This window comes from Terrapene carolina, unplaced genomic scaffold (genome assembly GCF_002925995.2).
Source record: "Terrapene carolina triunguis isolate 2854851 unplaced genomic scaffold, T_m_triunguis-2.0 Scaffold89, whole genome shotgun sequence".
Lineage (NCBI taxonomy): Eukaryota > Metazoa > Chordata > Testudines > Emydidae > Terrapene > Terrapene triunguis.
This window is the reverse complement of record NW_020664440.1, coordinates 16,625,996-16,650,798: the sequence shown is the minus strand read 5'-3', so window position 1 is coordinate 16,650,798 and position 24,803 is coordinate 16,625,996. Positions and strand designations below refer to the sequence as shown.

Here is a 24,803-nt window from a genome sequence, read left to right as displayed (position 1 = left end):
GTTGCTCATGCTAACTGCATGCACAAAAATATATTGAGTTGCCTGAGGAACTCTAAAAGTGACTGCTTAGTGTTTTGGGGGTCTATACTTATTTTAAACCTGTCTTCAAATTATAATGAATGTGCCAAGGCCAAAAGAGTCCACAGAGAGAATCTGGGTGTAATTACAAGGGAAACAGGAAAGTAATGGATGCACATGTGCAGTAACATCCAACCGCTGGATTTTTAAGTAGGATTTGACTTTGTTTGCAGCCAAGAATAAATGATCAGCAGTTCCCTAAGAAATGCCCTCCCCTGTGAAATGTTATATTCATGTTGTGGGAGCTGGGAGGCTATATCATGATTAAAATCTGCATCTCCTTGCCAAAATAAAAAAAAAATTGATATTGGGATTTCAGCATCAGGGGGGAAAAGGATGCCAAGGAAAAATACCCATGAAACTTTACATTTACAATGGACTGTCCTCCCTAAGCTTTCTAAGGCCCTGCCAGTGCTGGAGTGGAAACAGAGGCCCTCATGATGTGGCATTGAAGTGGTTACTTTTGTAGTGTAGTGCCTCATTTGAGAAGTATTTTGACTGATTCTCATACAGACATTGATCCACCCAAAGTGAAATGAAGGAAGGGCAGTAGGGCTACTTCATCCATTCCAATACTAGATGTGATCCTGTTAGCTTCTACAAGCTAAGCAGGATTGCATGAGATCACTAGCTGACTGGGGCATTTCCCACAATCACCTACGAAAGATACCCCAGCACATGGTTAGTGACTCTGCAGGTTGTACTCTGCCTGCTAAATTGGTACTGAAGCGAAAACCCTGCAATGATATCTGGGAGTGCTCTGCTGCTAGGCTTGCTGTCTTTCCTGACCATTTGAGCTCATTAAAGGTGAGATGGCATTTTTTACAATTGTTAACCTCAGTATCCTGGTAAAATTCCCATATTGGCATTTATGTGCTTCCAATCTCAATTCTCAATGTACTTTCAACTGTATGCAGTATTCTTCAGTTATGCAGTTGTTGCTGTGAGCTGCTAAGCCACCCTATTTCTCCCCAGAGTTGGCTGCATTTGTGTGGCGGATTAAGTGATACCTGTATATTAGTTTAGATTACAGCATGTAAAATTTGGGTTGCCTCAGAATGAAAAGTGCTAGGTAAACATAAAGATATAAAATGCTATTGCAGCCATCCAGGGGACCCAACTGCCCTTCTACCTTCCTGTCTCCTAACATTGGACAGAATCCCCGAAATGAGAAACAAAAAAAATGTTAGACCCACAGAGTTCGGTGTTGAGTGGAATGAGTTATGTTAGCAAAATAATATTTTTCTATAAACTCAGTTTCATGACTGTGGATTCACAACGCAAAGAAATTACACCAAGGCCCTGACTCTGTGAGGTGCTGAGTGCCTCCTGCTGGAATGGGAATATTCTCAGCTCCTCCTGAACACAGAGGGAGCTGGGGCTACTCAGAACTTTGCAGGGTCAGAGACCTTATGAGGAATTTTTTCATCCGAGTGTATAGACATCTGTATTGTGCTCATCACCATGGTGTCTGAAACCTGGTTTGGGTGATACAGGGGCAAATGTAAGTCTGGAATGAGGAGTGCAATAATTGAGAGGTGCAACATGGATGTATAGGTCTGTACAGTGTTGTTGTTCACATCTACATTTATGGATTTTATTTGAATAAGGATTTTTAAAAAATACATGGAAATAGAAGTCTTGGTTAATTTGGGGCTGCCCATTGCTAATATTCTAGGTGCAGTGAAAGCAGAAAACATCTGTATTTTGGTTTTCAAGTTTATAAATGTGAAAAACAGAATCCCGAAGTGGATTGGCAGCCTACTTGATGGTGTCATTTCAGTTTCTGAAGCAGGAAGGATATTAGACAGGATTTGTAGAAGTGTTGTAAATAAAGCCACGGGGGCATTCCCCACCATGGGGGAATTTCATTTCTAAAATATAGACGTAATTAAAATCTACACATTTGGTTGGTGCTGGAGCAGAGCAAAGGATAGAAAATCTTGTCTAGGAAGCAGTAGAAGCAACAGAGGGTAAATCTGGGTGGAGGCAGAATGTATTTTAAAAAGGCATTGCCAGAAACCTGTTGTGCTGCCAAAATCTACCCGCTCCTCTGTAAACTGAGAAAAGGAAAGGAAAAACCCTGCAAGCACGAAAGTCATGTGAAAAATGCGGCTAGATAGCAGTGGCATTTATAAGTTGCTATGTTTTGTTCTCTGTGGGATGGGTGTGAAGGCATCTGCTAGGGATTAGCAGGATTCACTTGGACGCAAGTGATTAAGGGGTTTGGAACAAATACATCTCATTACACGATGTTTCAGACCTTATTTGTGGTTTTAAAAAAAGCCCAACAAAACCGATGAACTCCCCCACCCCAGATATTTGGCATCCCTCCAGCATGGAACGCCCTCGCTGCTTCGATCTGTGGAACCACCACCCAACCTCATTTAACCCGCCCACCCCAAAAACTCACCTCTTCCATTATGCCCGTGATCAGTGAGTTTTAAGAGTCACCATCTTCCTGAATTTTAACAGCATGTTTGTAATGCTGTAAGATTAATCCCTTCCCCGTCTCTGATATATATCTTCTGTTGCCCATCACCATATTATCTGAGCCCCAACCTTCTGTTCATCACCCTCCCCTGCCCCCCACTGATTATGTTGCATGTGTGTCACATCATCGAGAAGGGATGTCGTCATCCCATAATCCCATATTTCACACTGAAGATGCATGGCTACTGCAGCAGACCTCACTGGAGTCCAACTTGCTTATCAGGGGTTTGCTAGATTTTGCCAGTGTTGTAATTGCGATGCTCACATGGCTTCTAAACCACCTGCCCAGGCAGAACACTGAGCACTTGACCTAACCCCCCCCCGATGAAAGGGGCTGAATAAACGTGCATTGTGGTGGTGGAGGAAGGAGGTGTTTGGCATTCCATCAGAGTGCAGAGCTCCCAGCTGCAGCAGGAAGAAAGAACTGACGAGTTAGTTAAGGTTTGAAGATGAAGGCCCACATTCCTGGCTATGGCTGAGGTGGATGCAGTCCAGCTCAGGATGGGGCATATGTCAAAGTGCCTTTTGCTTTCCTCTAATCCTGGGCTGGCTGTGTGCCGGTTTGGTCCCTCAGCGTAACCAAGAGCAACCCAAATGCTGGATTAATGTACACCTGCTAGCCCCAAGGCACCAGTACAGGCTCTGGGGATCAGCTGAGCCAGGCCTCCTATCCCTGGCTGCACCCCCCCTGCAGGGGCAAGCTGGAATAGGAATCTTTGTGCCGCTGAAGGATCCACATCTCCTAGGCAATCTTCTGGCTGGCAGTGCTAGTCTTACAGGCGGGGACCACCAGCAGCACAGCAAAAAGCATCCAGAGCTCAGCTGACGACGAGCAGGGCTGAAAACCATTAAGTATTCTGTCATGTAAGCATAGAACCATGCAAGGTCGCACAACTTGTTCATTTATTTCCCCCCTCCCCCCCCAAGTGTGCTGACCTTTGTAAGAAAAAGTAAATATTGTGAACATAACAGAATCTCAATTTACCTTTCAATGTTTTTTGTCCTAGAGTAAAGAAATTGGTCTACAGATGCATGAAGAACTCTTGAAGGTCACCAATGAGCTATACACAGTAAGTAATGTGTTCTTCCTACTCTTCTTTAAGCTGTGTAGTGAGGATTCCCTTATTCACGAACAGAGTCAATGTAATTGGTTATGTACAGTGTGAAACACAGTTACTTTTGGAGGCTCTCCCCATCCCTGTTACAGTTACTGCCTTTTTTACTGTCTCGCATCTGAAGAAGTGAGGTTCTTACCCACGAAAGCTTATGCTCCCAATACTTCTGTTAGTCTCAAAGGTGCCACAGGACCCTCTGTTGCTTTTTACGGATTCAGACTAACACGGCTACCCCTCTGATACTTGCCTTTTTAGGTTTTTTTTAGTTGTTGGAAATATTTGGTTTTTAATTGGGTTTGACTAGGGCAGAGAAAAACTTACCAGCTGTCCTAGTCCTACAGTGGAGAGCTTTTAAAAGCCATGGATTTAAGACCATATTATAGATTACATGATCTGATTCTTGCAGTTAAGTGGAGTAGAGGCCACTCAGGCTGCTTTGGGTTAGATGCAATATGATCTTTACCCGTTGCTGTAACATTCACACCTGCTGGGGCTTTCCTGATGCTGCCTTTACTCCTGTTTTCTGTAGTCACTTTTAGATGTCATCAGTGACTACAATTTGAGCCAGGTTGTGATGGCTCAGTGGAGTCACTCGGAATTGGCACTGTTTAAGTGACATTGTATCTGGCTCTTCTGTGAGTTCTGCTGCCTGCCCATGTCACAGAGTTGATGATGGCTTAATCTGGCCTTCAGCAGGTAAATTTGGTATCACTTTTCTCCTGTAAGTCCTGTTCTTTCTGATTTAATTCAACAGTGGCAGTTTCCTCACAGATCTCATCTCCCTAGTTCTAAATGAAACAATGACCCTGTTAGCTGAGCCACTACTCCCAAAGCAGGCTTTCATGAGAGAGGCAGTAAAAGTCCTTGTATTACTCCTGATCCTTGGCCATCAGGAGTTGGTTTTTCATTTCTGTTTGGGTTTAAGGATTGGTGATGTATTCTAGGAAGCAATATAACATCCATTTTACCTAGGAAAAGTCAGGCAATCTAGTTGAGCCCCTCAACCCTATCCATTCCCTGGACATAAATTGCTCCACAGCAGGTTTCTTCCTACCAACAAGATGGATAATCATGTTGTACTGTCACGTTGATAAACTGGCCTAAACAATAGACCATTAACTTTTTTTTCTTTGAAATTTCTGCTAAAATCCTTAACTAAGAATAGCAAGTTTCTTTATTTAACAGGCTCGTTTCCGCACAGGCTGCTGTAGGATTGAATTGCTCTATGGGTTACTATGTGGGTGGGTGATCAGGAAAGATTAAAAGGGCCAGATTTGGGAGTGAGTTGATGTCTGGATGTCAAAGGTCTATTAGTGGCAGTAGGATATTAAGATTAATTTCAGAAACTGTGATAGATTCAAGATGAGGGTGGAGCAAACATTTGGATCAATCTATTCACAGATTGGATAAAGGATCCAGATATAGGATAAAGACACCAAATGAAGGACATAACACCGTGAATTCAGTCTAAGTCTCAAAAGTCTGTTGGGGTCTGAAATGAATGCAACTCTGTAAGAAAAATGTGGAGTAAAATCCTGGCCCCATAATCAATGGCGAAATTTTCAATGTCTTCAGTGAGATTTCACCCATGATGCTTTTCTGCTCCCACATTCTGACCTGGGTGTGCTTAAATGAATAAAAAGGCAGAAATCTATGGAGAAGGAGAACCACGTTACTTTGAGTTGATCTACCTATGACAGCCAACTATTTGTGTTAGCCTGTTAGAAATGCGTGGCCTGGAAGTGGCATGCTCTTTACAGAAATTACAATGAAACGGGTTCAAGAACTGAGCTTTACTAGTAGCCTGTTGTCTTAAGAGATCATCCGAAATGCACAGAGTACAAATCATATTACCTTGGTTAGGCAACTGGCTTGTGTCATCCCTTGGGTGATCGTTTAAAATGTTGTAGCATATTTTGCTTGTAGGATGATCCAGCGTGGCAGTGTTGCTCTGTGACTTGCCACCATACCCATGATTGAAGTGGTGTTCTCAGACCTTGGCAATGTCTTGTAATGAATCAAGGAACGGCACATATAATTAAACAATATTCGACAGCAAAATCACTGTTGTGTAGAATTGGGGATAAAATTTGGAACCATTGGCTCCAAAATCAGTCTTCTCCCTCTTATGCTAATGGAGGTCTGTCTTAGTTGGCAGTAATAGTAAGTCATTTATCCTCTCTGTTGGCCAGCCACTGGGTGTTAACATTATCACACACACTGACCTAGCACATTGCATGCTGTGCAGGGCTATATCAGCGTTACAGTATTGCATTTCTTTGCTGTAATAATGTTCATCAAGTGGACTGATTTCCCTGCATGTTTTTCAGCTATGCATGATAAAAGAGGAAGCTGTGAGTGTCCCATGCTTTCTTGTGCCCTGGCTAGGACCCTGATGGGGATTGTGTGAGGAGAACTGTATACAGCATGTGGCAACTTTTGCACTGTTTAACTTGCATCTCAGAGCTTTGCTACCCACAAGCCGGAGCCAAAATAACTAAATCTGTTTTAATTCACACCTTTCGTTATTTCGATTGTGTGTATCGACTCTTAGGGTACGTGTGCCCTAGAGATGGAAGGTGTCAGTTCTAGCTTGAGAAGACATACCCATGCTAGCTCTCCAAGTTACCATGCTAAAAATAGAAGTGTAGCTGTGGTGGCCCGAGTGCTGGGAGAGACTAGCTGCCCTGAGACCATACCTATGAACTCAGATGGGATTGCACGCTAGGCAGCTATCCCACCCCACAGCGACTATCATTCTGTTTTTAGTGCAGTAGCTCAATCAGAGCTAGTGAAGGTAGGTCCCCCCCCAAGCTGGAGTGTACATGTCCCGGCTATACTACAGACAAACCCTTATTTTGGAATGAGTGCCCTATTCATTTAAGTAAGTCTGTAAAAATAAAAAAAATGACTTAAGTTACATCAAAATTTCATGCTGAAATAAGAGCATCCACACACAGTCTTGCACCAAAGTAATTAAGGTGTGAATTAAAATGGATTTTGTTGTTTTACTTCCAATATATGTGTAGATAAGCCCTCAGAATTTGGGCACAAGTTGATGCAAGGGTCATGCGTAAAGATATGGTGTCTTCACTCACCACTTGTTCCCTTTGTTGTATGCATTCATGTTTAAAGGAACGTCAGCCAAAATTTGGGTCAACATAGATAGCCGCAAAGTGAAGTTTCAATTTGTATAATAGAGCTAATGTTTTCTAGAGGCGCAATGTAATTACTTGTTTTGCATGTGACAATGTTTGTTTCACGTAATACACAAACGAGCATTCAGTTAGAGTCAGTGTACTGAAAATTGCCAAAGCATCATGATGTATAATTAACCTGGGGAATTCACTGTTGCAAGATATTATTGAAAAAACATAATTTTAAAAAATGATTGCATTCTTGATATGAATTAGAATAACATCTAGAGCTGTATTAAATTAGTGAAAAATTATAAGAGCCATCAACCCTTGTACTTCAGATTAAAGCTGGTTGCCATTTGCAGTCGGAAATGTCCTCCTGCAATTATGTGCAGTGCAGGTGGTTATCCCTTCCTCTGTAGCATTTGGCTTTGGCTGTTTTCAGACAGGATACTGGCCTGCATGGACTTTTTTGGTCTATTCCAGCAGGACAGTTCATATGTTCTTAAAATAACAATAGGGTAATAACACCAGTTTAGAGTGGGACAGAGATAAGTTCCAGCCTAGATTAGAGGTATGTCCCCTACTGGGCCTGACGCTGCACCTTTGACCTCAGTAACAGTTGTGTTATTGACTCCACTGGGAGCAAGATTTTGGCCTTTGGCCCTCATTCAGCAGAGCACTTAAGCCCATGCTTAACTCCATCTTTGTTCAGCGAAGTGCTTAGCATATGTTTAAGTGCTTTGCTGAATCTGAGCCTTAACGAGGAACTATTTAGAAGCATAAAGCACTCTAGCTAAAGGCAGCAAGCAGCACCATTTATGACTAGTAATTTTGACTGTGGCCTTTATCTAGAACATGATATTAATATTGCAAAATGCAACTTGTGTCGTTAAATAACTAATGAACATGACAACATATTTTTCCTCCTTCCATTGTCGCTAATTAACTTGTTTGCAAAAAGATCCCAGGGACACAGCTGTGGCAGCTTTTCTTTATGACACAATAGCTTAAGACAGGGACAACGTGACTTTGTTCCAAGTGCTGTCCAGAAGGCGTGAGAGGATTGCAGATTGGAGAGTAGATTGCTATAGGTAGACATCCTCCAGAATTAAGAGAGCACTTAAAATAAATAGTTGTTCCTTTCAACTTGGGAATTTTAAAGACCAGTTCATTCCTAGCAGTATTAAGTGGCATCAGATGAGAGATAATGAGGGCTGTGGTCTGTACAGCAGACTTTCCAAGGCAGTGGTGTCAGTGACACACACTTCATCAGTTTGGAAAGAATAAATGATATAAAATGATTCTTTTGTGCTGTCTTGGAGATTTTCAGAGGCGGTGCAAACTGGACAAGGAACATTCATTTGAAAAGCACTGGGCTGTACTCTCCCAGCAATCATTTGAATTCTTGCTGCTCATGAGTGGGAGACGATATGCAAATCGGAATAAGCAGAGCCGATCCTGCAGTGAAGTTCCAGTCCTGTAGCCCCTGTTCTCCTCCAATCCTGTATGCGCATCAGGCTCAAGTGGGAGTAAAACATGGTGGGGAAGGAAGACCTTTAAGCAAAATAATTATAATTAGCAAACATGACCGTGAAAAGGGTGTAAAGTGACTAGGCTGCGGTGGGAGTAGGTTATGTTCTATGATGCTCTGTGATAAGGTATTTTTCTTTTTAAATCAGGCTTTCTTGCACAACAAATGTGAGGCCTGAACTAAAGCCCATTCAAGTCAATAGAGTCTAGCTGACCACAGCGGTCTTTGGATCAGGCCCATGATAGGTACAGAAACTCAAACACAGGTGACAAATCGTCGTGCTGAAAGTTGCTGTTTGGGCACAGCAGTATCCAGGTCCAATGAACACTTCACAACCTGGGACAAAAACCTAGTTATATTTAAAATACTGACTGGGCCAGGGTTTCACTGTCAGACCTTCTTGTTACACTAGCACAATGCAGTTGTGCATGTTTGGGTCTCTCTTGTTATAGCCAGATATTGCCCAAAGTGCAGCCTTTTCCTCTGTGTTTTCAACAACAAGAAGCAGGGTTGGGGCAGAGTAGCAGAGGAGGAGTTGTATGAAAGCCCAGCAAGTCTTTCTTCCTCATTGGTATATGTAGCATAGGAGGTGTCTGGTTGGTTTGTTTAATGTGATTTTTCTTTAGGAAAACTGCAGTTGCAAACACATATGGAAAGTTATGGGCTTTGTGAAATAACACAGGACAGGGCAGAAATGGGACTCAAACCTCCACTCACTCTTCTTTCCATTCTTCTTAAATTATAAATCAGAGATGGCATGTTTCTGGGGGACTTTGATAAGGCATTTGAAGCTCATTTAGAGGCTATGTTTATGCTTGGCTGGGAAAAAGATCTTATGTTTCAGCCGAACCTCTTCCAAACAAAACACTAGGTTCTTTTTTGACAGCCACAGCTGTGGAAAATGCTGTGTGTCTTCTTCACAGGGGCTTGTGCAAACTTCCTTTTTATTTTGCTTTTGCTTTCTGTGGATGCACACTCCTTGCAATTCACTGTTTTGCTCCTGCCACCCTCCCCGTCAACGATGGTTTCTTGTAGCTTCCATCCAAAAATGTAACTTGGCCCAGCTATGTTCAAAAACTCAGGCAGATCTCAGTCAGCAGCGTACCTGACTCAGGTAGTGGGTTTGTTACGGGCAAGCTGGGACTTGCCCAAGGTCACACAGCGAGTCAGTGACAGAGCTAGGAATTGAGTGCAGAGGTGAAATGCTGACCTTACTGACAGTGGGAGTTCTCCTGACTCCAAGGCCTGGGGCTGAATCCCAGGACCATCGTTTTCCCCCCAAAACGTAGGAAACATTTTTATTCCTCTGCTGACAACTCAGCTGACATTTAAAAGGAAGCTTTTGCCCATGTTAAAACTCAGTTCAGAGGACATCATTTTGGTTGAACTATATTTGCTTTTAATTGAGTCAGGAGGATCTGTTTGCCAGCAGGTATTGATTATTATTTGACTTGTCTCTTGTTCAGACAAAAGCTGTCTGTCCCCCCAACCCCCTCCAGATACTCGTCTTTCTGTCCATGTAAAAGATTGTTATCCTTTGACATTCTAGATTTGTATTGCAAAGAGTTGGTGTTATCTTGGATGGGGAATATAAAAGGGGCATTGGTTTGGAGAAAAGGCTCATTTAAAGAGGTGTCTGTAGCCATTATGGAGAACAGTGGAAATATTCATGAAAGCTGATTTATTTTGTTTGTAATAATTACGTTGGGCCAAATTGCCACTTACGTGGTTTATTGCTGTCTATGGGGCAGGAAGATTCTGAGAGCATAGACTCATGGAACCTGATTGTTCTGTCTGGCCGGGCTGCAAGGGAAGGGAAGGCCATATATAGGGCCCTACTAAATTCACGGCCATGAAAAATGCGTCACAGACCATGGTGGGGGAGGGATAGCTCAGTGGTTTGAGCATTGGCCTGCTAAACCTAGGGTTGTGAGTTCAATCCTTGAGGGGGCCACTTAGGGATCTGGGGCAAAATCAGTACTTGGTCCTGCTAGGGAAAGCAGGGGGCTGTACTCGATGACCTTTCAAGGTCCCTTCTAGTTCTAGGAGATAGGATATCTCCATTAATTAATTAATGTATTTATAAATCTGGTCTCCCCACTGCTCTCCAGCTTCCCAGCTCTGAAGGCAGCGCCGCCACCAGCAGCACCGCAGAAATAAGGGTAGCAGTACCACAACCCCCCCTACAGTAACTTTGCGACCCACCTCCCCCCGCAACTCCTCTTTGGGTCAGGATCCCTGCAATTACAACACGGTGAAATTTCAGATTTAAATAGCAGAAATCATGAAATTTATGAGTTTTAAAATCCTCTGGCTGTGAAATTGACTAAAATTGACTGTGAATTTGGTAGGGCCCTAGCTATAAGGTGATATAGTTGTACTACCTCCTGGCTTGCCTCCAATGGTCCCCATGTAATGGCAAGTATTGTTGCCCCAAGTTCCCATTGGTAGGGGTCGGATGTTGCATATTGCTATGGGGGAACCAGTGTGAGGTAAGAGACCATCACTAGTTTGCTGTAAGGATCCTCACAGGGTTCTTGTGGGATGGAGACAATGCCATGGGGTAGTTGTCACCTCCCTACCCCTCCACACCTCCAGAGCCTGAGCCTCTTGGAGCACCCCTAGAGGAACTTCAGCCATATTGCATGGGAAGGGAGGCCCTTCTTTGGCACTCCACCTACCCTGATCTATAGCCTCCATTTAGTTGCTAGTGTGTTATGGAGCAGTAAAATATGCCCTGTTATGGGTTTGTGCAGTTAGGAAGCTAGAACAGTACATTGCCAATGAAAAGCAAATGCTGTGTTTACTCTGCAGTCTCACAGAAGTGTGCTGGTAGGGAGTGTCAAAAGCAAAGCCCAAAGCCATGGCAGATCTCAAAGGCCAGAAAGATAAAATCTAGCACCTGTCCTTTAGGGTTTGGTTTGGATTCCAGCAGCCATCTGAAGAGCCAGTTATATAACAAGGTGTGCTTTAGGCCAAAGCTGTCCCTCCACTCCATTTTTAGCCAGGGATATGGGGTTATTGCTCTCTGGAAAATCAATGGCTCAGAAAGAAAGTCCTTGTAAATTTATTTTCTTTAACATTGCCTAAAGGGTGGAGGGATATGGGTGGGGATAAACTGTCTGTGCTAATCTGCAGGAATATCAGGCTGTAGTTCAGTATCCCCCAATGATTCCTCTTTCCATCCCCATCCCCGAGTCAGACGATTATAAAGGGCTCTCTAATCACAGACAAGGGCTGGCGAGTTACATTCAGTCGTTTTCTCCCTCCTTGGGCTTCTCGCTCACTCTACTTCCTTGTTGAAAGAATGCTAAAAAAAAAAATGCTTAACACAAGAAATATAGTAGATCAACTTGAGCAGTGTGGGCCATTTCCTAAGCTGGAGTAAATCGGCGCGGCTCCGTTGATGTCAGTGGCGCTACATTAATTTACATCAGCTCAGGATCTGGCCCTATGTTCATGTGGGCTGATTAAAGGCACGGAGAGCTAAAGTACTGCTCAGCCTGACAAGAACCGCAGGGAAACACTGGGATAAATGCCCAGAAAGGGGGACACCATCAAAAAGCAGAAATTAGTGCGGGATCAAAGACCTAGATTTCAAAGTGCCTAGTGATTTTAGGTGCCCAACTTGAGATGTCTTTAAAGGGACCTGATTTTCTGAAAACCAGGCCCTCTGTGTCCAAACTCTGCACCCCAAGTCACTAGTAAAAATTGTGGCCAGCATCTTTGCCACGAAGAGAATTTCCTCTGAGGCAGATATCCTGGGTAACGTCCAGACCTCATTGGAGTCAATGATCGTCTTGCCATTGACTTCAGTGGGGCTAGGATTTCAAACCTTGAGTCCAACTGCTTTATGGAAAGCTTAACAGGGGGAAAGGGAGAGAATGCAGGGACTGGGTGGGAGAGCGGTGAATGTGGCTGTGAAGTGAGGGCCACGCCTGGTCATGAGGGGGTGGCTGAGAGGCAGCCAGCTCTCTGCTTACAGATTCAGAGAAAAAAGGAGCTGGCCTGCAAAAACGCAACCCTTGTATTCGTGTTACAGAGCCCCTTGCTGGCTCCTTACCTTACAGGAAAAGTCCGGTAGAATGTAATTGAAAATGAAAAGTTTCTTTTAACCAGCCTGTAGAATTTAACACAGAATGATCTTCCAGCGGCGGTTCACAAACTCCTCAACACAAACCCATCCCCTTGTCGCCTCCATTCCTTCCGATCCAGCCTCTCTCCAGTGCACCCGATTTACCAAGGGTCCCCCTTACTTTTAGACTTACATGTGCCTAGCCCTTGCAGACTGGTGTACTCTGGCTGTCTACCAACTACGGGTGTGAAGATGCTGAGTCAAGGGGAAGCTTAATTCGTGTTAATGGTGGGAATGTTTCCCCATGTCACGTGAGATCCTATTAGGTGCTGAATGCTTTTCTGAGAGCAGCTGAGCCCCTCAGGTTATGTCTACACTGCATCTGGGAGTGAGCCTGCCAGCCTGGGTCCAGAGACTCGCATTAGCGCACTAAAAATAGTAGTGTAGACATTGCAGCTCAGAGTGGAGCTCAGGCGCTCAAGTTGGGGGTGGGGTGGGGCTGGGCCTGAGAGCCCAAACTGCAACGTCAAAGCAATGTCTACACAGCTATTTTTAGTGCACCAGCCTGAGTCCCATTAGCACAAGTCTGTGGACCCAGGCTGGGAGGCTGGCTCCCAGATGTAGTGTAGATGTACCCCAAGTTCCACTGAAGCCAATGGGATGTGAGGTTTCACACCTCCCAGAGTTGAGCCCTTGGCATTCCTTTCTCTGATAGTTTGGTTGCAGCCTATATTTTATTGCCAAGTTCATACTGTAATGCTGGTGCTTCGTAGGCGGAGAGCTTTGCTGGCATGTCTTCAGTTTGGAGGGTTTGGTGTCGTTGCAGCATTGGGCTTGAGGTGCAGAAAGGGAGAGGTGTCAGGATCGTTGCCTTTGCACCTGGGGGCTGTGGCCTGCTCTCCATTCTTGTGTTAGGAGGTGCTCAGAGCTCCTTTAAGTCCCATTTTAAAACCTTACTTCTCAAAGCTGTCAGCATGGCAGAATGAGTTCGGTCTTTGTATCTAGTGTTCTGTTAGCTGCTTGCTCACTGTGGTAAATGTCATCATCCATGCATGGGTCCCTGAGAGGTCAGATTGGTTCTGAATAACGCCCTTTGTGGAGGGCTTGAGAAAAATCCTTAAACCTTTAGGAAGGGGCATCAGCGTGGGTCTGTTTGTCCGTGTGTCTCCCCTGCACTCTGGGGCTGGCAGGGGCTCCTGTTCCACCTAGGGAGCTGCTCACTCAAAAGCAGGTGAGGAGAAAGGGGATAGCTCCATAGCACTGCCCCCAGGGGAGCAACGTAAAGGCTGGGGTAAAGCACACACCCACATGTAAAGGAAGAGATTGTGCTGGCGTGAGGCACAGTCTTCCCCAGCGCTGCTCCTGGGCCCATGTAGTTCCACACTGCGCCCTACGCAGGGCAGTGGCATAAAAGCCAGAATCTGGCCCTTAGTGAGTAGCCATATTTCACAGCCCCATTGACAGCAGCATCCGGACCGTTAATATGTAATTCTGCTCTGCAGAGACAAATCCAGCATCTCTGGCCTTGTCAAGGCAATGTGAAATAAAACATCTGGGTCCTGGAGCGAGCTGATGAAAGGGGACAATGCGACTGAAGGCATAAAGAGAGAGGAGTAGATGGGTTTTTCTTGCCAACACTATTAAAATGATCACACTGTGCCCTCTGATCTTTTACGTTTAAAAATGTGATTGTCGAAGTGAAACAGCTGTAGATGTTTTCCTTGGGACACACAACTCGAGCCGCTCTAGTTCCTAGTGGGATGGGCATCCATGTTGTCAAATCCACCATTGCATTTGATGCCAGATAAGGCACCAATTGGAATGGGCATTGGAGATCAAACTCTGTTTCACTCTGATGCAGCACCCCTCCAAGTTAAAGATGAGGCACATTGGCAGGGTGGTGGAGGGTTGAGCTTGCCTCTGCCCAAGCTGCACCTGTTTCTATGGCTAGAGAATTTAAGCCTGGTTCTCAGTTACTCAGTTCCTGCACTTGGGAAGAGGAGGGTTGGGGCCAAGGTGGTATCAAGCTACCTTTGGGCTCCCTGTATCCTGGGTCTATGCAAGGGCCTGCCTGCCTGCAGCTCAGAGCTGCTGTAAGCTATGTCCTGTTTCCCTGTGGCTCTGAAAAGCAGAGAAGCTGGAGTGCCGTGCCCTCTGGCCATGCTCTCATGCTGGGGGATAGGAGCAGGGATGGTGTAGAGTTACGCCAGCTCTGTCCTCGCTGTGGAGATGTTCTGTTTAAGGGTTAGTCTCAGTGGCTGACCCCAGCCCCCTTTAAGGGGTGGTATCAAACAGCCTTAGCCTAACTGAGAATCCGGCCAATGGTCTCTAGGGCTCTCCAGCCTGCACCGTGCACAAGCACTAACACTAAGTATAGGAGACTCATTACTGCCTGTCTCTTCAGGTGATGAAAACCTACCACATGTACCACGCGGAAAGCATCAGCGCTGAGAGCAAGCTGAAGGAAGCAGAGAAGCAGGAGGAAAAGCAGTTCAACAAGTCTGGGGACATCAGTGTCAACCTGCTGCGGCACGAGGACAGGCCTCAACGCCGGAGCTCCGTCAAGAAGATTGAGAAGATGAAGGAGAAGGTAGGTGGGAGGAATAACGAGCCTCCCGCATGGCTGACCGCTTGGCTGCTGATGGACGCAGTAGTGGATGCCAGCTACTGGGCTAGGTGTGCAGACAAAAATCTCCCTGTGGCAAAGGTTTTGGCTCCAGCATTCACCACTCTCGTGCAACCCTTTCTGCAGCCTTTTAAGAGATCCGGGAGGAAGTCTCCTGCTAGTTCAATGCTTGTGTATAGTTCAGCGAAGAGCAGTCTGGGGATGCTATAAAAAGTCTCTTTATTGCTTGTTAGTAATGGAGATGTGCCAAAGTCAGTAGGCAGCAAGGGTTTGATTCAAAGTCAGGCTGCGACCTTTTAGCAGAAAACGGGGCCTGGGGAACATCATGCAGCACACATCCACAGAGAGGATGAAATACGTAGTTAGGGTCTGATGTGGCCAACCATTAAATATTGCACAGTGCCTCAGCATGGAGGGAGAGTTGAAAAGGGCAGTTGAAAGGGCCTCCAAAAAGCAATGGCTTTGAAAACAAACACAACAAAAGAGGCTGAGGCAGCCAGCATAAACTAGAGCAAATGAAATGCTTATACAGGAGCTAGTCAGACTGTGGCCAGTGGGTCCAACTGATATTTTAATCACACGCAATCTAGGATGTGAGAGATTTTGCCGACTGCTGAGGGAAGGAGCATAGCAGTAAATCTAGACTGCCACGGTAATGCTCTGTCAAGTGGACAGAGAGGACACCGTGCAGGGGAGGGTTATGGTCAGCTTGCAGACTGTATTTCACTGCTTCGTTTTTCATCTCCCAAATCTGTTCTTGTAACAATGAACAGTAGATATCCCAGGATTCATTAGATCAGAGACTTGAAGAAGAGGCTTGGCTAATCTTTCCACTGGCTGTGAGCTAATGGGGCAGCATTCTGATGGGGCTCTGAAGAAAAATGCAGCCCTTACTACTGGCAAAACCCATTACCTCTTTCTTCTCCAGGCCGCCAAAAACCTTGCATTCTGCAGATTCACAGAATCTCCAAATCATTGTCATTTGGGCATTTTTTCTGATTTTCTTTTTTTGTGAAAATGAAAAGTAGCCTCCCTGGCCAGGAAACCGTTAGTTAGATGTGTGTTTACCCAGCTGTGTATGTTGCACTGGAATATGAGATAGCAGAAAGCCCCTTGCAAGGGTCAGGCGTTCTTGTTTAACTTCTTGATTGGAGACCATCCTGAACAAATGCCCTGAACTTGTAGGGGTTTGAATTCTGGATCCCCTTCTGAATTTTGCAGCTTGAGCCTTTGGGCCAGATTCCATGGCCAGATACAACTGTAAAATCTGGAGTGATTCCAGATATACATCAGTGTAACTGTGAGTAGAATTTGGCCCTCTAATCTTGACTGATGCCAAATCTTCCATGAATTTGCAGATAAGATAACTGTGCTCTGAATGCATTACGTACATTCAAGTTGAATGCACTTGCTGTGCTGTTGAATGTATCAGGTATATTCAGATGGACTCACATGTTGTACTGGTAAAGGTATATGCTGCATCCTACCAACGGGGTGTTAATACGTGACACCAGCACAGCAGTGCGCTGTGGGAGACTTGTAGCAAGAGGAAATGGGAACCTCCTGGATAACTTATTTGTGCTTTTTCATTCTATTTTGCTTTTTCAGAGGCAAGCCAAATATTCTGAAAACAAGCTGAAGTGCACTAAAGCCAGGAACGATTATCTGCTGAACCTGGCAGCCACAAATGCAGCCGTCAGTAAATACTACATCCACGATGTCTCTGACCTCATTGATGTAAGTGATCCTTCTCTTTGAATGCATCCGCCCCTCTTCCTGTTGGCAAATAAGCAGCCGAGTACTGGACACTGATCCTGTAGCTCACCCTGATGTGTGCTGTGGTAATAAAGGGGAGCTGGTTGGCATTTTGAACTCTGGCTAACCTGTAGGACTTTTATAAAGATTACAGTTTTTTTTCTCAGCGCTCCCCACCACATTATACAAGGATAGTGACAGAAGCCCAGTAGTCATTATATGGGAGTTGGCCTTCAATATATTTCATGGAGGCCACATGAAAGCAAAGTCATTGATTCATTTTTACTCAACATTTAAACCTCCCTCCTCAACAGTGGACAAAATATAGATTTTTTTTTTTTGTGGTAACTATCAATACATATAAATTAGAGCAGGGCACGAGTCAGTCCTCCAAGATGCAAACACCACAAATGTAGATATTTGGATTTGGAGCCAGGTCTGAACTTAGTGGTCCAGGGCTATCTCTAAGATAAATCTACCAAGTACATATTATTTTAACACTTACAGCATCTTTTACTTCATTGCACAAGAATCTCAAGATTTTGGCTTCAGTGTGCCAGGGTTATGGCTTCAGTAGAAATTTCCAGAGAAATATTTGTGTCTGGACTGGCATCTTCCTATAGCCTGTGGTGGTGGCCTGATATAAAATGGCTAGAATATACTATCACATGTATATGGAGGTTTACAAGGGCATAAATGGTTACAGTGGAATTCACCTCAGTGCAAGAGGGCCTAGAAAAGCTACTGTGCATCACATATAAACTTTTTAATAAGGAGCTTAAGTGATGGATTGGGTCGTACATGGACCTTTTGAGGTGGGGTGAATTTCACCCCTAAGGCAGGAACATGACATGGTTGAGTATGTTTTATAACAAGTTTTAGCATAAAACTGGGCAAACTTTTATTTAAAACAGAAATGAGTACTGAGATTGTCCGCTGAATTTCTTCATCCTGTGTTACAGACTAGATGGTCATAGTGGTCTCATCTGGCCTATCTAAGAATCTGTATTTAAAATGGATGAAAGAAAAACCTCTTGAAAATTAGACATCTCAAATGGTTCTTTATTATGGAAGTTAAACATTGAAAAACCTAATTGTCCTCACTCAATCCATAGCACAATATCCATTGATTTCAGTGAGAGCAGGTTTGGGCCGTGTGTCCGTGCCCTACCAGTTCAGCATTGTTCCCCATTATAGGCGGCAAACACCTATGGCTGGGCCCAGATCCCAATTCAGAAAAGTGCTTGAGTAGGTGCTTGAGTCTCATGCTTTCCTGAATTGAAGTCCTAGTGCTTACAGTTGTGAATAGCCCCATTGCAGTCATTACTCATGGATGCAAGCCGAGTAGTAAGGATCAGATCGTATGTATTTGCTTGTATTTCATGTTGTGTACTTTTAAGTGATTCAAGAAATAGGACTTCCGTCACTTCCTTTGGGAGATAATATCACAGCTTCATAGTTCTTACCATAAGGAATTTCCTCCTGCTAGTCAGTTTTAACTTGCTTAAGTTGCAGCAATGGTCATATTAATAATACTGATCTATCTGTGCGTACTGAGTATTTGTCCTGGTTTAAATGTCACTAAAATGCATTATTTAAAAAACCATGGGAGTGTTAATCTCTTTTAATGAATCTACAGATCATATTTATTGGTTTAGTTAGTAATTTAAAGGGAGGTTTGAGGTAAGACCCACAGGAATTTCAAGATCTTAGTTTGATAGAAATGTTATTGGGTACAATTTTTGAGGCTCTTTTTCCTCTTGGTTGTGTTTATTCATATTAAAAAACAAACAAACAAAAATCCCTTGCCAATGGAAACACACGAACAAAAAGATATGAAGCTGCCTTACTGATTTGCCCTTTTGGTTTCTGTTTTTTTATTTTATTATTTTTTTGTTATTTTTATTCATTTTTTAATGAGAGTGACTTTTTTGTTTTGCTGGAGAGTTGCTGAATTCCAGTTTCGCTTTAGTTGTTTTTATGTTGTTCCTCCCAAGTTTGTTTCCTTGCTGACACTTCCATTGGAGTCAGCAGATGGCTTTTCTTCCTCACTCCAGGAATCCCTTCAGGGGACTTTAACTAAAGCGTCTTTGACTCTGTACAGCTATATGCGCCTAATTATATATTCTGATTGCCAAAGAAAACAAAGTATCGTTAAGGATGCACGAGCTGTTCATGGGTGTCCTAATTTCAAATCCCCCAGGAGAAGAGCAGTTTATTTGAACAGGCTTTTGTATAAATCCAGTGTGTTTCACAGGAGCACTGGAGGGGAGATTTCCCTACACCCCAGAATAAAGGGATCCCATTCACTGCACCACACAATAAGGGCAGTGAAAAGAAAAAGATATATTTTTCATACTTGTCCAGTACTAGCAAAGGCAGGACTTTCAACCCCAGTGTTATTGTTACAGTTATAGATTTGTATCTGGATTTCTATCCTTATCTCAATGTATAGTTGGTCACACACACACACACACACACACACACACACACACACTCTCTCTCTCTCCATCCACCACTTAAATGTAGCCACTTATGGAGTGGAGATCAGCTGTTATTTAACAGCATGGGGCTGTGCTGCACAACTGCGTTGTATATGAAAAGTGAAATTCACCCGGTGCAGAGAGCCAGCACAAAGCCTATGCACCCTAATTTGAAGGGCATACCTGGAGCTTGAGTGGTGCATAGCCTTTAGGCCTGGCCTCTCTGCAGGGGTGAGTTTTGCCTGGAGAGAGGAAGAATGCCATATTCAAGTGAGAATTAAATCTCAGCAAAGGGCCTAAGAGCAGACTGACATTCTTGAAAGGGTTTAGGCTTGATGTATTGCAGTTATGATTCTACTTCCAGCTGCTCCACCCAGCATCACCAAGAGTGATGATTAATGATGTAAAGGGTTTTCTCTCTAGAACATAATAGGGGTTATAGAAGGGCTCCTACAGGCAGTTCATATCCAGCACAAATTGCCATTTAGAGTTTTATGACTTCTACGCATGTCTGAACCATCAGATCACTGGAGCTGAAATTCAGCAGCATCTTAAAAAAAAAAAAAAGATCCTGGATGGGTAAATGTCATCTATTAGGCCCAGCCTTTACATTTCTCATGTTATCAGCACCAAAGCAGAATCACAACTATACTGCCTGCTAAAGAGTTGTCTCCATTTTGGTGAGATACAGGGTCTCAGCTGCTTGGAGAAAGTGGAGCTCTTTCGGAGCATTGGATTGTAATGAGGAAATTAAAACTTGATCAGAGTAGTCATGAATTAGCACACATGACTGTCCCTTGTTTTGCCTCAAGTGGGCTTTGCTCCATCCTTCCTGATGGGGTAGGGATTTACAACAGAGAGAGGCATGTTGTTAGACTTTCATTTAAAGAGTGTCCTTGTGCAAATTCCTCAAAAGAAGCATGGATGTATTTTAGGACTCCTGGGTTCTTTTTTTGGTTCTGTTACTGATTCATTGCATGAGCTGGATTAACCTCTGATGGTAAAATGTGGATAACGCCATTGATACACCTTTGCTGGGGTTTGTGGGAAGCATTTGTAAAGCATTTTGAGGTAGTCAGATGAAATATGTCGTAGGACTTAGTAGGTGGTAATATGTGGAAATACAAGTGCATAAGTCCTGGCTGAATCTCCTCTACTGCATCTAGATATTAAAGTGATGGGTGTGTTTGTCATATCTAAGACAGACAGCTAGATAGATAGGTAAAGGGGCAGTATTCTTAACAACCTGCCATTCAGAAAAATGAGTACATCAGCCAGTTTAATGTTGCACTCTATTGCCAAGTTGTATGGGCACTAGAAAACTTAGCTGATGGCATTGCCATTTGTCACACAGTCAAATAATGCCTAGTCAAGCAGGGAAACAGAGATGCCAGTCAAAGTTATAGTGCTAAAAGTCCTCAAGCAAAGCGATTTGTTTCCATCAAAGCAAAATGTTTGGTGTTGCAAATATGTCAAGAGAGCACAAGCCCGAAAAAGAAGAAAAATAAAAGACCCTCTAGCTGGGGCACAGGAACAGGAAAACAGTTTCTTTCCTCTGCTATGACAAGAGTTTAAAAGCAGCGTGTGGAAGATGTAGGATGAGGAGCTATTGCTGAGTCTCAGGCCTGTCATCGGAGAAATTAGAGTAGTGGTCTTCCTCCTTAATGAGGGACTATGGTCTAGTGGTTAGAGCGGCAGATGGATAGTGTTAGGACTCCTGGGTTTTATTCTCAAATTTGTAACTGATTCATTCTGTGACTTTGAACAAGTCACCCAGAGCTTGATTTTGCAACATGGCCTTTCATTTTGCAGGGCCAAATCATTGCACCCCCAATTAATTGCATGCACCAGTGGTAGCGTAGGCTAACTACCAAATGGTGCCCCGAATCAGGAAGTTAAATAGGTAGGCCACAAATTTATAAGCATAGGCTAGGTGCCTAAATCCACATATAGGCTGCTAACTAAAAATGGGCCTGAGGTTCAGAGGTGCTGAAGTCACCAGGAGATACAGATGCTCAATTCCTCTGAAAATCAGCCCATTTTTATGTAGGCACCCAGGGTAAGCATTTACAGCCAAAATTGCCATAATTTCTACCCACCGTTAATTGCCTGGGCATAACTGTGCCTACAAAATCAGAAGCCAGGTCTCTCTCTCTCTCTCTCACTGGGCTTCATTTCCCCCATGTTTATATGGGGATATTATCTGCCAGATGGCAGATCCTCATCTGGTTTAATCAGTCTGACTCTGTTGACTTTAATGGCGAGGCCCCCATTTGCACAAGTTGAGGCTCTATCAGAGAGCATATTTGTTCCCTAATCCCTCTATTTTTCTGTGGTTGGCATTGTTCTTTCCAAATACTATGACACCCTGTTGAAGCTGGGGGCAGAGGTACAAGAGATCTTCCTGGCTTTCCCCTCTTCCCAGGAATTTCACAAATAAATCACTGCTTCCAGATTGAGTCAGAAACATACAAATGATGGGGAAAGGGAAGAGACGCAAATCATAGCGGTCCAGGTTCTGATCTCAGTTATCCGGCTTATATCAAGAATTACTTGGATTTACACCAGTGAAGCTGAGATCAGAACTGGATCCAACATGATTTTTCTTCTCTCCTGTTTTTTTTTTTTTTCATTTGAAGGAAGTGACACTTGGCATCAGCTTTTTATTTCCCTTATAAAAAAGGCCTTTCAGCTCCTCTGAGTCCCAGCACCCCACTTAGTTTGCTGGCCTGGATCTCGGGCACTCTGTCAAATGGCAGACTGAGAACCAGGCATGGCTGGTCGTGGGTACTGTATGCAAAGTGCAGCTTTAAGAGAGCCGTCACACGTAGCGTTTTCTGTAACTCAAAAGTAGCCCTCTCTGAGTTGCAGGTGCCTTCACTTCAGCTTGATATACTTCATGTATCCAACTAAGAGATCTCATTGCTTCAGGGGGTTTCAAATAAAGTCAACAGCATAGCAATAAAAAGAATAAACAGCGTCTATCACGGGGAATTAGACTTTCTCAAAAGGCGCAGTGCAGTTCTTGACAGCCTTTACTTCCCAGCCTGCTGTGTCCGTATTATTCAGTTTCCCGCTGAGGAGGCAATTCTGCAGTGCCACTGGCAATCCCAGCACCTGATCCAGTCACTTTCTCCGCCACTGGGGGTGGGGGAGGAAAAAAAAATCTTTTCTGTGAAAGAAAAATTAAGAAGACTTTGCCAGGCGGTACTAGAGAGAAAACTTCCTCTCCACTCCAGTCCCTGAATGCCAGTTTAGGGAGCTGTGTACTGAGGAAATATATGCACCCCGAGACCGTACAACTGAGTATTCATTCACAATGAAAAAAGTAAACAGTAAGGAATGTATCCTGCATCATTCCATACACACAATGAATGGTTGTGAAGGACTTTTCTTTTTGAAGAAAAAAAGCTAGTCTCTAGATAAGCTTCAAAACATGATCTGAATGTAAGCAAAGTAGCAATGGGTGCCAGAGTTTGCAGAGAGCCTGAAACAATAGCCCTGAAGTATGAAGTGCTCATTCATTTCAGAGGGCACTAGCTCAGATGGTAAGGGTGAAACTTTAAAGGACCACATTAACTATTTTGCTATAAGAAAGGCGAGGAAGGATCATATTATGAAGATCCACCACAACATTTCCCAAGGTGTGGGGTGAGCCCCTGTAATGTGCAAAGGATTATCCGGGGGTAGAGGATGGGTGCAGAAGATGTATACGTTTAACAAGTGGTTTAACAACACGTGGTTGCGTTGCAGAGCTGTGCAGCTGGTTTCATTTTCCCCAAGGTGGGCTCTTCTCCGAAAAGTTTTGGGAATTATTGGGCTCAAAGTATTTTCCCTGACAGGTATTTTCTGTGATAGGGTCATCTGGACATTGCTTTTGTGAAGGTTTGATCAGGTAACATAGAATAGTCTAGATTTGAATTAGATACAGTGATGTGGCTGGAGCTGTTTTTAGTCTGACATTACATAACATCCCCAGGCTAATCTATCTATTTTTTTAATGCAGTGAACGAGGCACGTACAGATGTGAATAATTGGCCATAATGGTCAGTTAGGTAAACTAATACCTTTATGAATAATAATCTTTAGGCGTAGGCTGAATTCTGCCCTTAGTTATACCGTTGGAGCCTCACTGGACCAAATTCACCCCTGGTTTAAGTGTACAACCAGGGTTTGGCCCCTTGTGTTCAGTGAGGTTGCAGGGATATTAAGAGGGCAAGATTAGGCCCTTTGGCATTTAAATAATGAAACTCAAACATCTGAAACAAATCCTGTATGATAAATAATCCCATGGATCATAGGGCTGGATTCTGCCGTGTGTGCTTGTGTTGACTGGTACGTTACTATGTGAGTATCCTCTTGGAATCAATGGGTCCATTTGTGGGGTAAATTACTACTCAGCTGAGGAAGGGTGGTGGAATTGGGTCCATAGATATTAGAGATGGAAAATGTCTGTAGATCCCCTGGATTATTCCTCAGCCAGTTAATTGTTCTCTACAGAAAAATCTTCAGGGCTGGAAGTCCAAGTTTCAGTAATTCACTTGATAGGATCCCTGCCTGTTCCCTTGGAAAACTGTACCACAGTCTAATAATTTCTCCCTATTTTCTTTCCAAGAGAGCAAAGGGGTGCTGCCTTCGTATGTCAACACAGCGGTCCTTGGAGGCGTAAAGGTTCAGAACACTGATAACAAGGTCATAATAATCCCTTAGCTGCATGCACAGCACCTTCCTGTTAGTTAAAATGGAGCCTACTGACTGCTCTGTGCTGACCACAGAAGCTGATGTTTTGTTTGTGGCCATGGGGATTATCCAACCCTTACTTTGGTTGGGATGATCTCTTTTGCTGTGGGGTGGCTTAAGCTATTCCAATCCGTGGCTTTAAATTGATGGCTTCTTGCTAGGTATTTCTTGAACATTATCAGATGGGGAAGTTTGCGGCTGAGCTGTTTAACTCCTATTCTAGACTGTGGCTACCAAGGCTAAACTGGGCATGCAGAACTGGGAGGAAATATTCAAGAAAGATAAAATGTATTAACAGAGAAGCTTTGTGTCCTTAAAAATGTTCGTGTGTGTTCCCTGTGACAGGGCTGTTCTTGAAATGTGGTGCTTTTGTACAATTGTTCTCTCCCCCCTCCCCCTCTGTCCTGATACACGTGACAGACATTTGTATAGAGTATTACTTTGTGGTGATGATGATAGAGAGTAAGTTCAAGAGACCCTCAGATACTGCAGCAGTGAGGGACATATAAGGACCTAGACAAATAGGTCTCTCTCTCTCTCTCTCTCTCTCTCTCTCTCTCTCTCTCTCTCTCTCTGCAAGTCTTTCCTAAATTCTGATAAAACCATCTCTTGTGAGTTTTACATTTCCAAAGGAAAAGAACAGGTAGCTTCATATGCATCGTCATGGAATGCTGCATTGGTTATAGGGTTCTACTAGTAGGTATAGAATCTGTGCTCCAATGCAGATCCCAGGACGAAGATATGAGAGCTGAGGACAAAGCATTCCT

General features: G+C 43.8%; 1 protein-coding gene across 2 annotated transcripts in view; it reads left to right on the top strand.

Annotated features, from left to right (window-relative positions):
• The window catches only part of SRGAP3 (SLIT-ROBO Rho GTPase activating protein 3), a 225,978-nt gene that overhangs the window by 149,237 nt on the left and 51,938 nt on the right, over positions 1-24,803 (top strand). For both annotated transcript variants that reach the window (XM_024217104.1, XM_024217103.1), the window contains exons 4-6: positions 3,579-3,641; positions 14,837-15,022; positions 16,667-16,795. In XM_024217104.1, the coding sequence (XP_024072872.1) occupies positions 3,579-3,641; positions 14,837-15,022; positions 16,667-16,795 (378 nt within the window). The remainder of the gene's footprint in view (positions 1-3,578; positions 3,642-14,836; positions 15,023-16,666; positions 16,796-24,803) is intronic.